At 35.3% G+C, this 21,228-nt stretch overlaps 1 protein-coding gene across 7 annotated transcripts in view; it reads left to right on the plus strand.

Moving 5' to 3' along the window:
* EXD2 (exonuclease 3'-5' domain containing 2) overlaps positions 1–20,980 on the plus strand; it is a 42,636-nt gene extending 21,656 nt beyond the window's left edge. For 6 of the 7 annotated variants that reach the window (XM_012549016.3, XM_003756376.4, XM_023503043.2 and 3 more), the window contains 7 exons: positions 1,906–2,162; positions 5,472–5,598; positions 7,389–7,717; positions 10,960–11,066; positions 11,794–11,929; positions 16,863–17,219; positions 18,921–20,980. In XM_012549016.3, the coding sequence (XP_012404470.2) occupies positions 1,906–2,162; positions 5,472–5,598; positions 7,389–7,717; positions 10,960–11,066; positions 11,794–11,929; positions 16,863–17,219; positions 18,921–19,140 (1,533 nt within the window). In that variant the 3' untranslated portion in view covers positions 19,141–20,980. The remainder of the gene's footprint in view (positions 1–1,905; positions 2,163–5,471; positions 5,599–7,388; positions 7,718–10,959; positions 11,067–11,793; positions 11,930–16,862; positions 17,220–18,920) is intronic. The other variant, XM_031952800.1, reaches the window with a different exon arrangement.
* The last annotated feature ends 248 nt before the right edge of the window (positions 20,981–21,228 follow it).

The raw sequence follows: 21,228 nt of genomic DNA on the forward strand, positions 1-21,228 counted from the left end.
CCTTAGATCATTCAGATCTTCCCAGTTTTCTCTGAAACTGTCTCATTTATGATTTCTTAAAGTACAATGATATTTCATTTACATACCACAATTTGTTAGTCACCCCTTTTTGTTCCAGTTCTTTGCCTCCACAATAAGAAGTTATAAATAGTTTTTAATTTTTAGGATATTTTACTCTTTCAGGATTGTGTTGAGGGGCCAATAATAGTGTCAAAAATTTAGTGACTTTTTGGACATAGTTTAAAATTATTTTCCAGAATGACTGGACCAGTTCACAGTTATAGTAGTGCACCATTATGCCCATTTTTCTATGTCCCCTTCAACAATTATTACGTACTTCATTTAAAAATCAGTTTTGCCAGTTTGCAAATTTTACCATATCACACATGTTGGAATGAAATGACACCTCAAATCTTTAATTTCGAATGCTTTTTTCAATAGCTCTTTAAAAAATATAATTATTATTGTACTATGGTCAGTAATAGATATGTTGAAAATTTCTCCTTTTCTGAGTTTATGAAGTGTTTATGTTGTAACAATTGTCTTTTTTTGTAAAAGTGCCATATACAAGTGAGATATGTGTGTGTGTGTGTGTGTGTATACATATACACATACATACATATACACCCTCCTTTTTCCATTCACTAATTGATTTAGTTATCATATCCAAAGTTTTAAAAATTCTGTTCAAGTCCTTAACTTTTCTGCTTATCTTCTTGTTAGATTTATATCATTCTGAAAAGGGACACATTCAGGTTCCCAACTATTATAATTTTACCATCTGTTTTCCCCTGAAATTCAATTAACTTTTCCTATAAGTAGGTAGATGCTATGACATCTGGAACACACACACACACACACACACACTCAATTTCATTTCATTATTTATAGAGCCCTTAAGTATAAAATAGTTATCTCTTTTAATCAAATATGTTTTTTACTATTGTCTGAGTTCATTATTGCTATATTTGCTTAGATTTTGCTCCAGCCACTTATTTTGAGTTTGTTTGAATCTTTATTTCAAGTATGTTTCATGTTTCTATTGAATTCTGTTTTCTAATTCATTCTGCTACCCTACTCTATTTTATAGATAAATCTATCACATTTACATCCATTGTTGTGACTGGTAATTGTATATTTCCTTTTGCTCTATTCTATTGTAATTTTTTCATTCTTTACTTTGGTTTCATACTTTATAAAGAAAAAGAGGGTGGCAAAAGATATATACTTAACAGTTGTGATCTAGAGATCACTATTGATACATGATCTACTTGTGTCCCATTTTTCCTTTTCTCTTCATCTAGCCATCTACCCTAATTTTTTACATATGAACAAACTGAGGCCCAGAGAGTATAGATGATTTGCCCAAGATTGTACAGGAAATAAGTAGCAAAGGTAGAACTTCAACTTAGCTTCCCTCACTCTAAACCCAGAACTCTTTCTACTGGATCAGCTGATTCTTTTCAGTGCATAGAATGAATCATGAAAGATTACTTTCGTTATTTAAGTGGATACTATTTTGTTTCTGAAGAATCTAGGAATGTTTGGTTTGATCATGAAGTTGAGAAAACTTAAGGGGAAGTGAGAAAGGGAATATATGATTGGTGTTTTTGAGTACTAAAAAGACTATTACAGAGGTAATAGTGGGTAGATTTTTTTTTCTTGCCTCCCAAAGCAAAAATTTGGAATCCAAATATGAATACTTGGAATTTTTGTCTTGAAGTACCTTTGTTTAGGATATTGTTTCAGGTGGCATGCAGAGTTTAGTGGATGAGGCCCATGATTAACTTTTTCCTCCTCAACATAGTTAAATGATTCCATTAGAAAGAAGAAGGTATGTTGCCTTTTCTATATACTTAATGCTATTCTGAAGTGATAATTGTATTCTGGCTTTCCCTGTTGCAGGTGAATATAGAAGGCAAAGCTTGCCCTATTTCACTCCTACAGATGGCTTCTCCAACAGGCCGTTGCATCTTACTTCGTCTTCCCAAGTTGATCTCTGGTAAAGCAGCACTTCCCCAAACCTTATTGGATATCTTGGAAGACAGCAAAATCTTAAAAGTTGGGGTTGGGTGTCGGGAAGATGCCAGCAAGTTGCTTCAGGACTATCATCTCACAGTTAGAGGGTGTCTTGACCTTCGAAATCTAGCCATGAAACAGAGGTATGTTTGTGTATTTGTGTATGCTGCTATTCCTGTAGTCAGGGGCTTTCAAGTGTGTTAGTAGAAACAATGGTATTTTGAAGATGATTGCTAGAACATCTGGAATTCTTAACAGGAATCCTAGGAAGCCTGGAGAATGCTCGCCAGCATATGAAAATTTGAGAAGAAAGAAAGATTTCATCTTCCAAGAAAACCTCAATTACTGTAGAAATAACCCTTATTAATGAAGTGGTAAAGTGTTGGTTTAGTCCAGGGTGCTAGAAAATCTTGGCCTTGATATGGGTAAATTTCCCTTTCCATTGGAATTTTTTTTTTCCTTGTAGACTTTTTATTCCAACTCTCTATTTAATTTAGTTTCTTCCTGGTAGATGGAAATACAAAAGCATTCCTCTCTTGATGGTAGCTAAGACTCAGGCAACCAGCTTCTCCTGTACTGATTGTAACCAAGAAGAGGTTGGATTTAATTAAAACTAAATCTATGCTTTCTTATTTTCATGTAAATGTAGAATGTGAGATCCTGAATTTCAAATCTTATAATTTGGTTTATATGGTTGAAGCTCTTGTTATATGTCAATTTTTAATTGTTGAAGGAAGGATAGCTTTTAATTATTCTTGATTGGATTCTGCTCAGTGTTTCAAGTTTATTACATTTTAAAAATTCATTTAGTAACTGGAAGACTAAATGGTTCTTTTTGTAATAATTTTCTGCTACTATCAATCTTATTTTGGATGCATTATAGGAAGTGGAACAAATTAACCTGGCCCTATTTTTCTATAACAAACTGCACATTTTTTGATGTAATAATTTTTAAAATAATATCTCTTTTACTTTAAAAATATATGCAAAGATAGTTTTCAATATTCACCTTTGTAAAATCTCATATTCCAAAATTTTCTCCATCTTTCCCTATCTTTTCTCTCCCTTAAAGAGCAAGAAAGCCGATATATGTTAAACATGTGCAATTTTTCTATACATATTTCCACATTTATTATGCTGTACAAGAAAAATCAGATCAAAAGGGAAAAAAATGAGAAAGAAAAATACCAGAAAACAAACAAACAACAAAAAAAGATGAAAATAGTGTTTTGATCCATAGTCAAACTCTACAATCCTCTCTCAGGATGTAGATGGCGCTCTCTATCACAAGCCTGTTGGAATTGGCCTGAATCACCTCAATGCTGAAAAGAGGATGGTATAATTTTTTTTTTTTAATATGTAACTTTTGACTTTTTTTACCTCACTTTTCCAAAAACTTTATTCTGAATTAAAATACACAAAAAAGAATCATGACATAAAGGAAGCTTGTTTACCAAATTATATTACTTCAAAAAATTATGTAACAAATTCTACATATTATTTTCAAAACTGTGATGTTTGTGTTTTCTTCTGAACTTCCATTTATTTTCTACTATACATTTAAAAAATGTTTTAGTGCCTCTCTTTGGCCAACCCCCACCATTAAAAATTGAGGTGGAAAAATTTTAATGTGTAACAAATTAGACACAACAAATCTACATAGTAGCCATGTTAAGAAATATATATCTCTTTCTTCACCTTAAGTCCATTACTTGACAATGCCTTACAATATTTTCTAGAGACATGATTGATCATTGATCAGAGATCTCAAATTTTTCAAAATTGTTATTCTTGCAGTATTTTTGTCATTATCTAGAGTCTCCTGATTTTGTTCATTTTGCCATGCAGTAATTGATACTACCCAGGATTGTTTCTTTTGTCATTTCATGTAGTGCAGTAATATTTCATTATGTCCGTATATATATATCACAATTTATTCAACTATTATCCAATTAATAGTATCCCCTTAGATTCTAATTCTCTTTTTTTCTTTTCCCTGCCCTTTTAAAAAAATATTTCTGTCAGGATCAGAAAGTTTATTTTACTTTTTTTGTTTTGGCTTTTCCTTCCCAGTATCTTATTCCTTCCCAAATATTTCCTTCCTTATTGCTTGTTTCAGTGTTGAATTTGGCATATTTCTCCAATAAACCTTTTTACAATACCTTTTTGCATATAGAATTCTTTATTTTTTAACATTCCTTTGTCCACATAAGGTAAGAGTGAAGTTGCTCTCCTTATCCCTTCCATGTTGTATACTCTTTTCTCATGCACTCCAATTAAGAGAAATAGCAAATTCAACCCCCTTTTTTGATCTTTATATATTAGTGTATTTCTTTTACCTTCCTTTCTCTTTCCCCTCTTAAAAACCTTCCAACCAGAGCCAATAAAATTCTTGTCCTTTTCTGTTTTTTTTTTTTAAATTCCTTCAATATTTTTTGAGACATAAAGGTTCTCAAAATCTCGCTTCATTTCTTACATTAGAGTGTTAGCACTTCATCATTATATAGTCCCAGTTATTTAAAAAAGAAAAAGAAAAAGGTGTCTGATTAAAGGTTTTCAAAGCCCAGTTTTAATTTCAAAGGGCTAGAAACAACATATAAGTCCAACAACAAAGGAATAGTTAAATTGTATCATATTAATAAAATGAAATTTACTAGAATACTATGAAGGCTATCACTATGAGGAATACAAAGAAATCTGAAAATATGTTTATGAAAGGATACAAAGTAAAAAAAATACTCAGAACTGAGAAGATATTATGACCATATAATAGGAAAACATTAATGAAAATGAATAAAAAGAATCCTGTTGTGAATTTAATGGGAGTAACTGAAAAAAATATTATACTTCATAGTTTGAAATGAACATATTTAATTATAAATAGATTTAATTGTTTTCATTCATGTTTAATTTTAACTTTTTGGAAAAAATTAGTTCTTTTAAAAGATAAAAAAAATGAGAATTTACCTCAAACATCCCATCTCTTAATTATCCATTATGGATCTGATACTCATCAACTTATCTTAATCCTTTCTAAACCTATTTTTTTCATCCTGCACTATTCTTGAAGTAATGGGTCCCAGAAGCATATTACCTTTCATTCTTAGTTTATTTCATTTTCTAGAGCACTTGAAATTGAGTGGCCAAATTGAGTAAGCCAAGTAAATACTTTAGAGAGTGTTATGCTTTATAATATTCTTACTAGATTACCTTTGAACTCTAGGTTTTTGATCCTATAACTAAAGGACTATCTCCAGGTAACTGAGAAATCAATTTATAGCTACTTAGCTTGAGGCCATTAATGCATTTCTCTCTGGGCAGGAGATTGATGATTATTGACTCTTTAGAAATTCCATTCAAAAGATCTTCAGGAAACAAGAAGAAACTAGGTAACCCTTTTATTTTCCTACTGGGTCTTTGGTCCCTGGTTTTATTTATTTCATCTTTTTCAGGAGAGATTTGCTTCAGAATGGGCTTAGCTTGAAATCACTTGCTGAAACCATACTCAACTTTCCTCTCAACAAGTCTCTTCTTCTTCGTTGCAGTAATTGGGATGCTGAAGAGCTTACTGAGGAACAAGTAGGTTATATTCCAGAACAGCTAAAAAGCAAATAATAATGTATGACTTCTGGGCATGTTTATATTAAATTGTTTTCTATAGCATAATACAAATACTGGGTTTCTGAGAAAACCAAATCATTCTAATAATGTTTAAGATAAGGATTTCTTTATGGTACAGATGTCATTTAGAAAAATATACCATCCATTTTTCTGTTTTGCTTGTGAAATTTTACTACTTGATGAGGGACTTGACTAACTACTAAATGTTTAGGTCCTAACATGTAAGATAGAGAAATCAACTACAGCTACTTAGGTGTGAAGTCCAAGTTTAGTCTTGTCAATAAAGTAATGGATTGGAAACCAAGGCATTTGGGTTGTTTCTATAGAAGAATCATAATTTAAGAAAGACTAAACTGCATCAATTGACATAATGTATTTTTTTTAATCCTGTAATTAAATGTAGTAGGATAAACGTTTTTATTTCAAAGTAAATATTTTTGCATCAATTGACATACCTAAGGCTGAAAATTTATTATTTCAAAGTAAAGGTTTTTTTGTCAATTGCCACACTTGGCAGGATGAAAATGTTTATTTAAAAAAAAAAATTGCCTTCATTGATGCACCTAGTATTTTATTGCCAGTTCCATCACCAGTTTTCTTTCTTATCATGTGCAACTTTTCTATACCTTAGTTTCTTCAGTTGCTATTTGAAAAAAAAAAAAAAAGATACTTGTAAAGCATTAAGATGGCAGCATTACACTATGCATTTATCTTGAGGACAGCCTGCCCTTAGATACTTAAAAGATGAATCTGGAAGGAAGAATATTGTATTTATTTTATTCTACCTACTATAAAATATCACCAGTACACAATTCTAGGTAAATCTTTACTTTAACTTGATAAAAAATTTGGATTATGAAATATTTTAAAAGAAGGAACAATTTAGTATATTCAAATTAGAATTTTTGTAAACAGATAGGATCATAGATTTAATGTTGGAAGAGACCTTAGAAGCCATTTCGTCTGTCTACCCCCACAGTTTTGCTAATGAGGGAGCAACTGAGAGATGGTGAGTGATTTGTCCAAAGTTACATATGTAGTAAATAAATAAGAAAGCCAGGATTCCTTATCATGTTCTCTGAATTCAAATCCAGAATTCTTTTTACTGTATTAAAGTATTTTAAGATAAAAATAGATATCAAAATATGAAACAAATAAAATAGTACAAAAATAGGCCCTAAAATAAATTAAGTTACTGGAAATAATTAAACCTGTATTATTCACTACTATTAGAAATAGTTTCATAATTAGAATTAATTGCTTAATAAAAGACCTAAAAATTGAAGGAAGTTCTGAATTGCTTAAATCCTTGATTTGAAAAAGCTATTGATTTCTTTATGAAAATTTAAGGAGAGATTATTTTGACCTTTTAAACTCTCTCAGAATCATGGCTATCAGAGCTGAATCAACAAAGCCCATAATTTGCTCTGTTTTGTTTAGTTGTTTTTCAGTTGTGTCCAACTCTTTTCCTTTGAAAATTTCTTAGCAAAGATACTGGTGCCATTTCCTTCTCCATTTCATTTTACAGATGAGGAAGCTAAGGCAAACAGGGTTAGTGACTTATCAAGGGCTAGATTTGAATTTAGGAAGATAAAACTTCCTGACTCCAGGCCCAGCACTCTATTCACTATTTTATTTAGCCGTCCTAATTTGCTGTGTTTACCACTTCTGTAAAGGTGACTTTGTTAGTAGTTTCCTTCCCTAGACTTGCCTTCCTAATTGTCTTGAACTATGCCTTTTTTCCTTAGGTTGCTTATGCTGCTAGGGATGCCCAAATTTCAGTTGCTCTTTTTCTTCATCTTCTTGGATGTCCGTTGTCCATGAATTCAACCAAGAATAGGGATGTGGAAACCAGCTGGGAAAAAGTCTTGATGAAATGCAAGGACCTTGTGGATCGACCTTTCCATGGTAAAGGAAATAACAGCATCATGGGAGAAGAAAGTATTGGGGAAACAGAGTCCCCAAAGAAGACAAGAAACCTGAAATCCAGAGCTGGTGGGATGTCTTCAGGAAATCAACAAGGAAGAGATCCTAGGAAACAAAAACAGAAGTCCCTGGGCAAGGGCTATTCTGCACGGTAATTGGACATGGATCTTTTTCTTTGGGTTCCTCAAATTAGAGATTACATGGCATAGTTTCTAAGGAAGAGAATGGTGTTTTTCATAGAATCTGAACAATAACCTAAGAATAAGAAAGGATTAAGAACTATAGGATCAAAATTCATTTGTATTTTTCCTATTGGTATTTTCGAGATCGGATTTCCCATTTACATTTCCTCACATTACATTGTCCCTAACAACACTATTTGACAATAGTGTAATTATAACCTCTGACTAAACTCAGAGTATCCATATTGTGTAAACAGCTGGCTTTCAAATAAGGAATAACTGAGTTCAGGTCTTGTCTCTGATGAATACTGGATTTGTGAGGGACCATGGGCAAATCACTTCTCAATGTCTTAGGCAACTTAATACAATATGTTAGGCATAACAATTGCCTTTCTCTGTTGAAAGAGGAATTTTCCTCACCAGGATTTCCAAATGCCAATGAAATCACAGGTCTACTTAAAAAAAACAAGCAAAGTAGCATTTATAGAGTACTTTCAGGTTTGCAAAGTGCTTTATAATCCTCATTTTACAGATTAATAAATGAAGACTGAGAGAGATTAATTTGACTCATCCAGGATCACAACCAGTCAGGCCTTCCTTACTCCAAGTTTAGTGTCTTGTTATCTATACCACTGATATGCTTCACAAAAATTAAACTAAATAGCACCATAATATTGTGGCACTCTGCTATATTGCAAATTGGATAGTATAATAATGGAACTAAATGTTCCCAAATTGTTGTTTCACTTAACCCATGTTTTGGGGGAATTAGTTAAGGATAGGCTCCACACAACATCATCATAATTCTTTAATAAATAGGTTTATTATGAAAATATATTTTACCTATATTATTAAATTATATTAATTAAAAATTACAGAATCAACATTTATAGCATGTCAGAATTTTCCAAGTGCTTTCCATATGTTCTCATTTGATGAGATAGAAGCACGCCTGTATTTGCAGCTGTTCATGAGACTGGCACTCAAGTGACTTTAATTTGCTTCCTTCTGCCACTACAAAGTAGTGAGTGTAATATTTATCTCTCATTTGTCTCCTGTGGTTTTCAACAGAAAGGCACTTATATGACTTAAATTTGTTCTGGGTATATCGAACTACAGGCAAATGTTATTTCCCAGCCAATAAGAGTTTCCCTATATAATTTGTATAGCTAATGCAATGAAATGGTTAATAGGAAATTTGGAGTGGAAATTTGGTCCCCCCTGGTATAATGCCTCTAGGAATTGAATGATTAATTCAAAGCAAGCATTTCAAATCAACCAAAAGTAAATCCACATGATTCTCATTATTTTAGTTTGAGCTCTTTTAATTTGAATTTGCTATGTTTTGATCTCCTGAATTAAAAAGAAATGAGATTTTACCATGTATAGCTATGCTCTTATTATAAAGGGCTTAATTACTTTACTGGTAAAACTAGGTTGATGCTTATAATTTTTTTTTTTTTTTTCAGATCTGTCTCCCAACATTAAGCCAGTGTAGCTAAAGTAACTATTTTGTTATATGGTTTCTCTATAAATTTTCTCTAACCAAAACTGAAGAAAATACAAAGCTAGGAGTCATAGCTAGAACCTGGAATGACAGTCAGAATCCCCAAAGATCTTTACCAGCTAGAGGAGCAATATTGTCAAAATCAAATAGAAACACATCTCTATGGATAGCATATTGATTTAGAAAACCTCAAATTAACATTTCTGTCTTGTGTATTTTTATTTATTTTATTAACCATTTCCCAATTATATTTTAATCTGGTTTGGAATATACTCAGGAATTCTGTGGGTCACTGAGTTTGACATCTCTAGGAAATTCAATATGAAAGTCTTATACTGACATTCAAAAAATTGGTTTCACAAGCACAGGATGGAAAAGGCATGGTTAACTATCAAGTCTCTCTGAAAAAGATCTAGGGGATGATGGACTGCAGAATTAATGTGAACCATTAGTAGATGTGACTGAGAAAAAAACTCACAAGAGGCATACTGTCCAGGAATAGGGTTAATCTGTATTTGTTTAATTCTGGGTGCCATATTGTAAGAAGAATATTGATAAGTTAGTATTCAGAGGAGGACTGTCAGGACAGGGAAGAGCCACGAGTTCATGTCACATGAGGGTTATTTGAAGAAACTGAGTATGTGTAGCCTACATGAGAAGGGAGTGGGAGTGGGGTGAGGGAAGAGACATGAGAGCCAATCTAAAATATTTTAAGGGTTAATAGAAGAATCAAGCTTCTTTTGTTTTGGCCCTAGAGAGCAGATTAAGGAATAATGAGTGAGAGGTATATTTAGTCTTGAGGTTAGGAAAAACTTTTTTTTTTAATTTTCAATAGTATTTTATTTTTCCAAATACATATAAAGATAGCTTTCAACATTAATTTTTGTAAAACTTTGTGTTGCAAATTTTTCTCCCTCTTTCCCTCCTTATTCCCCAAGACAGCAAATAATTTGACATAGTTAAATATATGCAATTCTTTTAACCATATTTCCATATGCTGTGCAAGAAAAATCAAACCAAAAGGAAACAAACCATGAGAAAGAAAAAAACAAAAAGTGGTGAAAATATTAATGTTTTGATCCATATTCAGTCTCCATAGTTCTCTCTCTGGATGCACATGGCACTTTCCATTTCATATGTGTTAGAATTATCTTGAATCACGACATTGTTAAGAACCAAGGCCATCACAGTTGATCACCACATAATCTTGTGTACTGCATACAGTATTCTTTTGGTATTGTTCACTTCATTCAGCATCAGTTCATGTAAGTCTTTCCAGGCTTTTCTGAAATCAGCCTGCTCATCATTTCTCATAGGACAGTAATATTCCATTATATTCATATACTGTACCTTATTCAGACATTCCCCAATTGATGGGCATCCATTCAATTTCCAGTTAGGAAAAACTTCTTAGCAGTGTCTAAAAGTAGAACTGGTGGCCTTAGATGGTAATTAGTTCTCTCTCCCTGGAAGTCTCCAAACCTCTGAGGGCAGATGACCACTTATCAGGTCTGTTATAGCAGGAATTTCATTCAAGTATGAACTAGATTGGATGAATGCTATCATTTCTTCTCTCAAATTCTGTGATTTTGTGATAGGGTGTAGAAATAACTCATATTATTCTAAGGAATCTTTGCAAAAATGGCTAACACTTTATCTAGCATGTGGTTTTCAGTAGGTGCCTTTTTGTTCTTTTTCTCGCAGAAAATCTCCCCTCTATGACAACTGCTTCTTACACGCTCCCGATGGACAACCCCTTTGCACATGTGACAGAAGGAAAGCCCAGTGGTATCTAGACAAAGGCATTGGAGGTAGGAGTTTCAGGTGTTGAATTGGCATTATAACCCAGGGGTAAGGTGGGGAGTGAGAGTGATCCTGAGATGGATTGTTGAAGAATGAGGAAGGAAAAGTAAGAAGATAAACAGAGGAGTCCTGAAATAATTGCTAACATAGGCCTATCTAACCTCTGTCCGTCTTGTTTAGCGGTATTCTTTTTTTGTTCTGGTTGCTTCTTTTATGTAAATCTGTCCTCGGAGTTAGTATATCATGTCATATCTCAAGTGATTTATCTGGGAAAACTGACTCAAGCATCTGAAAAGGAGTGTCAGAATTTCGGTTTGTGGCAAACTTGATTTCTGTAGAGTAAGATCCAGACAACTTCAGTAAGAAAGTATCCCAGGCCCAGAACTTCAGAGTCAGATCCAGGCTCCTGGCTACTTTCAAGGACATGATCTTTTTTTCAAGGATAGTGTTCTTTTCACTGGGTAATGGATTAATGAACAAACATTGATTAAGGTTTGTGTTACCTTAAGCACACACAAAAAAGGAGAGATAATTCCTCTTCTCAAGGGGTTCATATCTAATTGAGGCAGACAGCATCGAGGAGAGTTCAACTACAGGGCAGATGGTGAGGACTGGAAATCCATAGGGTACATTAGCAAGTTAGATAGCAATGCCAAGGAGTCTGAAGGGTGTTGTGGCAATTTAGATAGTAAGATAAGTAATCCAGTTTTAAAGCTTCTTTCTTTCTTTTTGAAGAGCTGGTGAGTGAAGATCCTTTTGTGGTCAAGCTGCGGTTTGAGCCATCAGGACGACCTGAATCCCCAAAAGATTATTATCTGATGGTTAAGGAGAACCTCTGTGTAGTATGTGGCAAGAAAGAATCTTATATACGGTGAGTTTGGGGCTTCCTGAGCCATCCGCCTCTAGTCAAATGAAGTAATGTGTGTATATTAGCAATGCAGAATTGTGGCCCTTTCCTCTAGACTGTCAACAACAGCTGATGTTCTTATCCTTAGTGGCTTCCAGCTCTCTCATGGGGTTGCAAAACCCTCTATAGGAAACTCCCTGCATCTGGGGAACTAGGCCCTGCTTCACTTTTCTTGTGTCTACAACAGGGAAAGAAGTCCTTACTGTTACAATTAGATTAGAAGTATTACTTAAGGATGCCTTCATTTAGGAAGGAAATAATAGATAGCTTGCCTCTAAATTGCCTGGTTCCTCACACCCTTTTTATTTGTTTCTCCTTGAAGTGATCCTAAAAACAATTTGAGTCTTGAATTTTGTTTTTAGAAAACTTTTCCAGATTACTTTAGTGTATTCTGGGTAGTATGTCTTTTGGGTTTAGAGTTTTTATATATTCTTTGGCAGCGAAGTTGAGTCTGGACAGCAAAAGATGTTCTCTTCTTACCTTTGTGGTATGATACTCCATAAATCACTTTCATCCTATTTGAAAGCTGGGACTGAAATTTGTGGCTACTACCAAACTTCTCAAAAAATGGTTGATCTTAGAAAATAACAGTGAATCTTAGTGAATAAATAAAATATAACCCCTGTATGTAAAATCTTTCCCTGATAAAGGAAACTGGCTTTTTTCAAGACCTCCAGGGTATAATTGCTTCATAGACTTATAGTTAGGAGAGATATTGGAGTTCATATTGCTCCTTTGTTTGGAGCATGAATTACCCTTATGGTATTGTGTGATGATCGCGTTTAGCACCCAGAGTATATTAAAATCAGCCAGGGTCAGAATAAGGGAAAATGCTTGATCTTTATTCTTTGCAGGGGGAGGGGAAGGGGGAAGGGGAATGGCGATACAAAGTGAGAGCAATTGCAACATGAATCTGGCCAGCAGTGCCTCTGCCTCTCTCACTCTACCCACCAAATTGTCTATGCAATCTCCTATACAACACATCAAATTTGCACAGAGAGTGGGCGGGGCCATTCTTTCTCCAAGCATATGTTAATAGAGTATTGTCCAATTGGTAATTAGCCTCAAGTGGTCCGACCTCAGTGCATTTGCTCAGCTTCAGCCCATTACATCTCCCACTTTCTTTTGTTTTAGAACACAGGTGGTCACGCTATCCCTGACCTCTCAGGGAGGTGAGAGCCCTCTCTGACTTCTCAGGAAGGGAGGTGAAAGCACTAAAAAGGAGATGATCACACCCCCTCTGACTTCTCAGGAAGGGAGGTGAAAGCACTATAAAGGAGATGATCATGCCCTCCCTGACATCTCAGGAAGGGAGATGAAAAGCACCAAAGGGAAGTGGGTTTTGCTAGCAGGTTTCTGGACTGAAGGGTCTTATTAGAAACAGGTATGCACAAACCCATCAGCATGGGAGGTATTACACAAGCACATAGCAATAACGCAGAGGCTATTAGGGATGACTCTCCCCACAGTCAGTGCAGGCTCGATGTGGTTTAACAAACATGAATTGTACATGCAAGTAGTGGTATAACAAACAATATAAATCAACATGGTGTTGTAAAAGATTTCCAGAAGTCCTAGAAGAAGGTTATATAAACAACAGTCACATATACGCCTTCTTCAGCAGCCAAGAGATAGTCCAAAACTAATCTATTGTCCATTGCTTCACGTGTCAGGCAATCCAATGATCCCCACAAGTTTTTGAAGTCCTGCAACAGTCTTTTTATGTGTTAGGGAATCCAATGATTCCAGCAGATTTTGAAGTCTTGCAACAGTCTTATCATTTCTCAGAAAATCCAATATTCCTGAGGGTTTTCAAGTCCTACAACAATCTTATGTTTCAAAGAATCCAATAATTCCTAAGGGTTTTCAAGTGCTACAACAATCTTATCATGTCTCAGAGAATCCAATGATTCCTGAGGATTTTGAAGTCCAATAATTTTTGATGTCCATGAGTCAGACACCATAACTGCCGTGCTCTTTCAATGATGGGCACAATCAGCAACAGAACCACCTGATGTTTCTTGGGTCTTCTCCTTCGTTTCAAGGGTCTGCTCCGTCTCTCTGCGATGGACAAGGTGAATAGGGCTCGTTGGCACCCATCTGATTCCTTCTCCACCTGTAGAGATACAAGCAAATCCTCTCCCCCAAGCAGTTAACCTATCTGGTCTTTTCCATTTACCACTTTCTGGTCTCTCCACATCACCTGGTGATTATCTAAAGATAGTGGAGCCGCTTGCATTGGACACTGCCCTTCCAGTGGGTTATAAAACCTGTCTGCCGGAGTCAGTGCATCTTTGTCAAAAATCAAGAAGTATAAAGGGCTAGATTTAGAAGTTCTCTAGGGTTACTCCCTAGTAGCTCCCCCTTTCTTTTGTTTTTGGAGGAGTGTCTTAATGTCTCTATTTCTCCTCTCTACTATATTGCCTGTCCTTGAGGATTAAAAGGTATGGCAGTGGTGTGTAAAATCTTATACTGTGCACAAAAGTGTGCAAAATGTTTAGAAATGTATGCAGGTCCATTATGTGTTTTTATTGCTTGTGGCACACCCATAATTGCAAATGCTTGAATAAGGAACTCAGTGACCATTCGGGCTGTCTCTTTTGCAGCTGGTACTGAAAAAATAAATCCTGAAAAGATGTCTGCCACAACATGGATAAAAGACAGGTGACCAAAAGATTTATAATGGGTCACATCCATTAGCTAAATTTCATGAGGTCTCAAACCATGAGGGTTCTTCCCTGGAGGCAGTGTAGGAGCATGGAAAGGAAGGCAATCATTTTACTATGCTCCTAGCTTCCTCTCTTGTTATTCTAAATTGTAAACGTAAAGCTTGAGCAGCCTGATAAAATTTAAAATGAGATTCCTGGGCTTCTTGAAATAAAGGAGTATTAACCAACATAGTTAGAAGGCTATCTGCCTTTGAATTATCATCAAAAATAGGACCTGGAGGTCCACTATGAGAGTGGACATGCAAAATATAAATCTTACCTGAATGCTTTCTCTTGAAGTTTCTTAAAGAGCTGATATATAGTAGAGGCTACAAATTTTATTTGGGCTGTGGCAATTCTTTGTACCACACTACTAAATAGGCCGAATCAGATATATTTATATCTCCTGGATAATAAGTAAAAGCTAGAATGATCGCATACAATTCATTCTGCCAAGTGGACTGAAAAGGAGTTCTGACTACTCTCTTTATAGTTAAGTCACGAGAGTATCACAGCACAAATATTATGTTTGGATGCATCTGTAAAAATAGTTGGTCCTTTAAGAGGAACTTTAGAAACCTTTTCTTCAAGAATCCATTGCCAATTATGTAATAGTCTGGTTATCTTTAATGGAGACCTGTGTGTAAAATTTGGAGCCATGGCTAATAAAATTTGCCTCTCTGGGATGGTCTCACAGCACACATTAATTTGTGTATTAGTATAAAAGGTATATATCTTGTCAGGTCTTGTCCCAGGTAATTGTACTGCTTGCTTAATGGCCTTTAATAAAATTCTAGCCACAAGCACTGGATAAGGAGTAAGACTTTGTTCTGGTTGTGCCAGGAGGTTCACCCACTCTATCACACTGTCTCCTTGATGAAAGACTGCTGTGGGTGCCTCTTGTGTAGCAAAAACTGATATTTCCAAGGGACTCTTTTAACCACATTGGATAAAGCCAGTTCAACTTCTCTCAAAGCCTTTTGAGCTTCTTTTGTAAGCTAGCGTGGTGAATTTAAAGCACTGTCTCCCCTTAAAATGTCATATAATGGTTGCAATTCATAAGTAGTCAAGCTTAACACTGGTCGCATCCATTGGATATCTCCTATCAATTTCTGAAAGTCATTTAAGGTGGTTAGTGTCTCTGTATTGTAGAGTATTGTCCATTTGGTAATTAGCTTCAAGTACTCCAACCTCAGTGCATTTGCTCAGCTTCAGCCCATTAGAGTATTGCCATCATGTAGTCTAGCTCTGCTGATGGGGTATGTACTGGTTTATAAAGTAGCTTGTTCAGTTTTGGAACAATGCTAATCATGAGCCCAAATCTTCCCATTTAACTTCTGCCCTTTATTCAAGTTCTACCCTTTGAAACTAAGCAGTCAAGTGATGCCTTTTCCAGGAAGAGATTGTTTACTGCATAGTGCTCTGAAAAAAATGACTTTAAAAAAGAAAATTCAGGATGAGGGTTAATCTTATACCTTACCATATATATATATATATGTTACCATATAACATCTCTCCTTCCCTAAATGTCAAAGATCATTTGAAACCATTTTCATTCCCCAAGAGTTTTCTCTAATTCATCTGGTATTTATTAAATGCATACAAGACTCCATGTTAGGCAGTGGGGATAAAAAGATTCTTAAAACCAGCTAGCCCCTACTTTCAAGAAGCTTTTCAGGAGGCCCATCTAGTTCTCCTATGATTAATGAATGAAGTCAGAGAGGATGTTATCTGTAATTTAGGCTCATTCTACTGGTAAGGTAGTTATAATCATATATGAAGTTTTACAATACATTAAAGTTTTCAAAACATTTAACATAATTATCTCATTTTTTCCCCTCACAGTTCTGTGCTGTGAAGTGAATACTACAAGCATCCTTCCTCATGGAAGCCTTGCCTATGGTTGCCCAACTAGTATATGTCAATCAGGATTTGATCATCCTGGTCTTATGTTTATTTCTCTCTTTCTATGATCCCATACTGATTCTAAATATTTTGAGTAGAAATTTATTGCCTGCATTAGATAAATTGCCCAAGGCCTCTTTGTGAGTTATTTGGAGCTTAGAATAGTATCCATTCCTCTAGATTGTCTTTGATACCAGCTACAAATGAGGAAATCTAGGATCCTGGCAATATAGTGTTCCACATACCAATGGTGGATGTGCTTGGGGATTGGGGTCTCATTTTAGGAAGAATGTAGTTCCCCATGAGTACCGGAGACACTTCCCCATTCAGATGAAGGACCACAACTCTCATGATGTATTACTCCTGTGTACCTCCTGCCATGCCATTTCGAATTACTATGATAACAACTTCAAACAACAGCTAGCTGGGGAGTGTGGGGCCCCAATTGGTTCTGAAGAGGGGTTACGCTTGCTGGAAGATCCAGTCCGCCGTCAAGTGCGTTCTGGAGCCAGGGCCCTGCTCAATGCTGAAAACCTGCCTGCTTATCGAAAAGAAGAACTCCTACAGGGAATCAAGGAATTTTTTAACACAGAGACTGTCACAGACCTGATGCTTCAGGAAGCTGCAAGTTTGGAAACCAGGTACCATTTAACGTTGCAGTCAGATATGTGATCATATTGTTGACTTAGATAAGATGTCAAATAAATAAGGATTTACTTAGTCTTTTTTATTTGTAGATCTTAGAAGAAACATTTCAGTTTGTTATAGTAGGTCTTGAAAAACTCAAAAAATTAAATTGAAGTTTTCCTAGATTAGTTCCTGACTTTCCCTACTGAATATCATTATTCAGTAGCACATATTTAAAATTTTAAATAATTTTAAAATTTAAAATTTTCTTAATTTAAATATTTACAAGCCTTATATTTCTAAACTTCCAGAGCCCTCATGATGCTATTGCTTGTAAATTAATGTATCTTTTTCTTTTTCTGCTTATTATTATTTCCTTAAATAATAACTTCTTAAATTTATGCAATACTTTTTCTATCAGTATTTCAGTATTTTTTCATCTATTGTCTCATTTAAAAAAATTCTCACAACAACCTACAAGGTATTGTTACCATTTTATGGATAAATTAAACTGAGTTATTGAACAGGAAGGAGCAGCCTCTATTCTTAAGAGGGATGTGATGGGGTACTTGGTTATGGGATGTTGTCAGCAATGGTTAATATATTAGTTTTCTCCCTCTTCCCACCTTTAAAAAAAAAATGTGTCTCTTTGAATAGGGGAGAAAGGAAGGATGTATTTGGAAGTGAAGATGAAAAAAAATGTCAACAAAAATGTTAAAATCATTGAATGCTTTCCTTTTTCCACAGAGATAAATAAAATGAAGGATAGGATTCTTTTACTAAGTTTATGATGTGTTCCATCATAAAATTTTTTCTTCTATGGATTCATCCCCCAAATTCATCTTACAGGCTTGGATGGTTGAGATATTTGCAATTCAGAAAAACAACTATTTGAGAAAAAACTAAAGCGAAATAGTGAGAAGCTTTGAAAAAGCCAGAACAAAATATCTACAAAAATCTTGAGGACTCATGAATTAAAAGAGTATCTTGCTTGAGGAATAGCAAGGAGAACTAGTATCACTGGATCAAAAGGAGCATGTGTGGAGTAGAATGGAGAGGGGGTTTTGCATAATACCCCGGAGGCATTTTATTTTAGGTGAGGTTTAGAATGCTTCTTTGGGGATATTCTTTTGAAGGAAATGGAATCTCTCTTTACTATCTTGTTAGTTAATTTTTAAGACATTCTTGTAAAGTAGGAAGCTGGCAGAGATTATTCTCTCCATTAAACAGCACCTGCTGTGATTGAAATACTTCTTATATATATGGTTTGTGAACCTGTATTTAAGGAAGGCTATATAGAAATGGATCATAATTTTGTATAGGCTACTCTCTTGCCCAAACCGGATTCTCTGTATGGGCAGATTAACAACTCATAGAGTACTGTCCAGAATGGATAGACTAGAGGGCTGGTGGACTGGCATCTTCATGGTCTGAAAATTTTTACTGCAAAGTAAAAATAATTTTTTTTTCAATACCATAATTTGTTTTTAAAAGTTTTATTGATTTCTTTTGGTTTTCTTTCATTTTGATTTCCAAATATGGCTCATTTCCTTCCCCTTCTCAGAGAGCTGAAGAAAGAATAAAGAATAAAAAAAGGAAAATAAAAGCAGTTTTAGTAAAATTAACTGCATAGGTTTCCATTCCCTCTTCCTCTGTTTGATTTTTGATTGACATGGTACCTCATCATTCTAGCATTGTGTCTTGTGTCTTGACAGGATTGCCAATGAGAGCTATGTTCCCCATGGGCTGAAGGTGGTACAGTATCATGCGAAAGGTGGACTGCGCTCTCTCATGCATCTGGAGAGTCGCTGGCGCCAACACTTCTTGGACTCCATGAAACCCAAGCATCTGCCACAGCAATGGTCGGTCAACCATAATCATCGAAATCTGCTCCGAAAACATGGGGATAATCTGCTGATGGAGCTGACAAGTTAGCTTCTCTCCTGACAAGAAACAGAGGGAACAGGAAGAGACCGTGGGGCTGTATGAAGGAGTTGGGGAGGAAGGTGCCTTTCCTTTTTTCTCCTCCCAACCCCCCATTTTGGGGCAGCACTAAATATGAGAGCTTCCTATGGTAAAACTCAGAAAAACTAATCAGTGCCTCTCATGAGCCCCTGCTGTGATGGGGCAGGGCTTCTTAAGGATGGTGTAAGGTTTTTTCAGTACCTTGTTGGGTAAGGTCAGTTTGTCTTTCCCTTGCTCTTATTTTAGTGGACAAGGGAAGCTTTTATTTGAATTTTTCTTCCTCTCTTATTACTTCTTGGAGACAAGAAATAGAGAATGAGAACTCCTGCCCAGAGTTTTTAATCTATTTATTCCCATTCTGATTCCTGTGGTCCCTGTACAAAAGGGACTATTAGGTATAAATGGCTGATCACGTCATAGTTGAAAAGGAAGAAAACTTTTTCCCTGAGGGACCCAGATTCATTGTCTCCAATTCAGTCTTGAAATCAAGCAACCCATTTGGAATGGGTCTTCTGCGACCCCTCAGTGTGCTATAGATAAAATAGTAACTTCTTGTTAATTTATTCCACCCTGATTCTGGAAGGGAGTTATTTTTTGGCCAGAAGTTTTTTTACTTGGGAGAACAGAAAGGAGGAGTAGGAGTCTTGGGTATGGCTCCTTGCAGACATCATGAAATAACCTAAATAATTTACCCTGCTTTTCTTATTCTGCTGTTTCTTGCATGCATGACCCAGCCAGGTTTATAATGCAGCCCTTTTCTGGTAGAGAGACTTCCCCTTTCAGGATCAAGGCATGAAATTCTTATATTACCCCTCCTCCTCCTTTACTTCCCACCCCCGTCTGCAACATTAATATCTTTTTAATCCTTAACTTATCACTAAAGTTGTTTGATCAGGTTGCATATGTTTAGAACTTTAAATGTTCAAAATGCAACTTATTAATAATTATATATTTTTCTAACTTACCAAGAAAGCTTGTTATGTGCTTCATGGCTCCTAGCAGGCTTAGAAAGCAAAATGTAAGCAACATCCAATAAAAAATATGATTTTGTAATTGTCTCCATGTTGATGTTGGTTGCTCCTAACATTGACAAATAAACCTTTTCTAAATTTAAGGCTAATAGATCACAGATTTATTAAATTTTTAAAAGTTTGTAAATAAATGTAGGGAAAAGAAGGAGTTTGGAAATCCTGTCCCATAGACATTCACCACCAACCGCACTTATACACACATGTACAACCACTGCTTTAACAGCATTATATCTTTCCTTCAGTGCTCACATTTACTTGGACATTTGCATTACAAACAAATACATGTCCATTTTCCCTCAATTCTGCTTACTTCTGAACACATTCTTTAGCCATAAGAAGCCAAGCAGGCACATCTAGGGCCTGAATGTGAAAGCCTTGGAAAGCATTCTTAATTGAATAAGTTACTCAGGTCCTTGTTACAGTGGGCATATTATACTGTTTTTAATCAGTGTGTTGAAAAGAAAGGAATTGGGGCAAGAGTGATAACTGAAGGTATGGGGGAGGAATGGGTAGATGGAATGAATTTATGTTACTTTCCTCTGATAGGGATTGCTCTTAGCTTTAGGGAGAGACAAAAGCTGAGTCTGTATCCTATACAACCTCTTTTCTTCAGGATTGTGGTAATTGCAAAGATTTTTAGCCCTACTTCAATAAGTCTATCATGAGCCACTTTAGCAACTTGTTATTTAGACTTATATTCCTTCATGACCTGCCTCCACGACCAAACCAAGCCCTTCGTGAAAAAGACTGGGGACTTCTTATCTAACCCATACATTTTTCATACTGACAGAAAAACCCTTAATGGCAATTGCCTCCATGATCATAATTTTTGTGGATTCAGCGCTTTTTCTCCTCTCCTCTTTATTCTTTTGTCCCTCTTCCTTACCCCCATATCTTCTCATTTTCATTGGCTTTTGACATTTTGATTTTTATATAAAGTGCCTATTTATTTTTAAATAAAGGATAAAGCTAGATTCTCTTAGACAGAGAAGCAAAGACTAGTTTCCCATAGTGGGGTCAGAAAAGT

Source organism: Sarcophilus harrisii, chromosome 2 (assembly GCF_902635505.1).
Source record: "Sarcophilus harrisii chromosome 2, mSarHar1.11, whole genome shotgun sequence".
NCBI classification, from domain to species: Eukaryota; Metazoa; Chordata; class Mammalia; order Dasyuromorphia; family Dasyuridae; genus Sarcophilus; species Sarcophilus harrisii.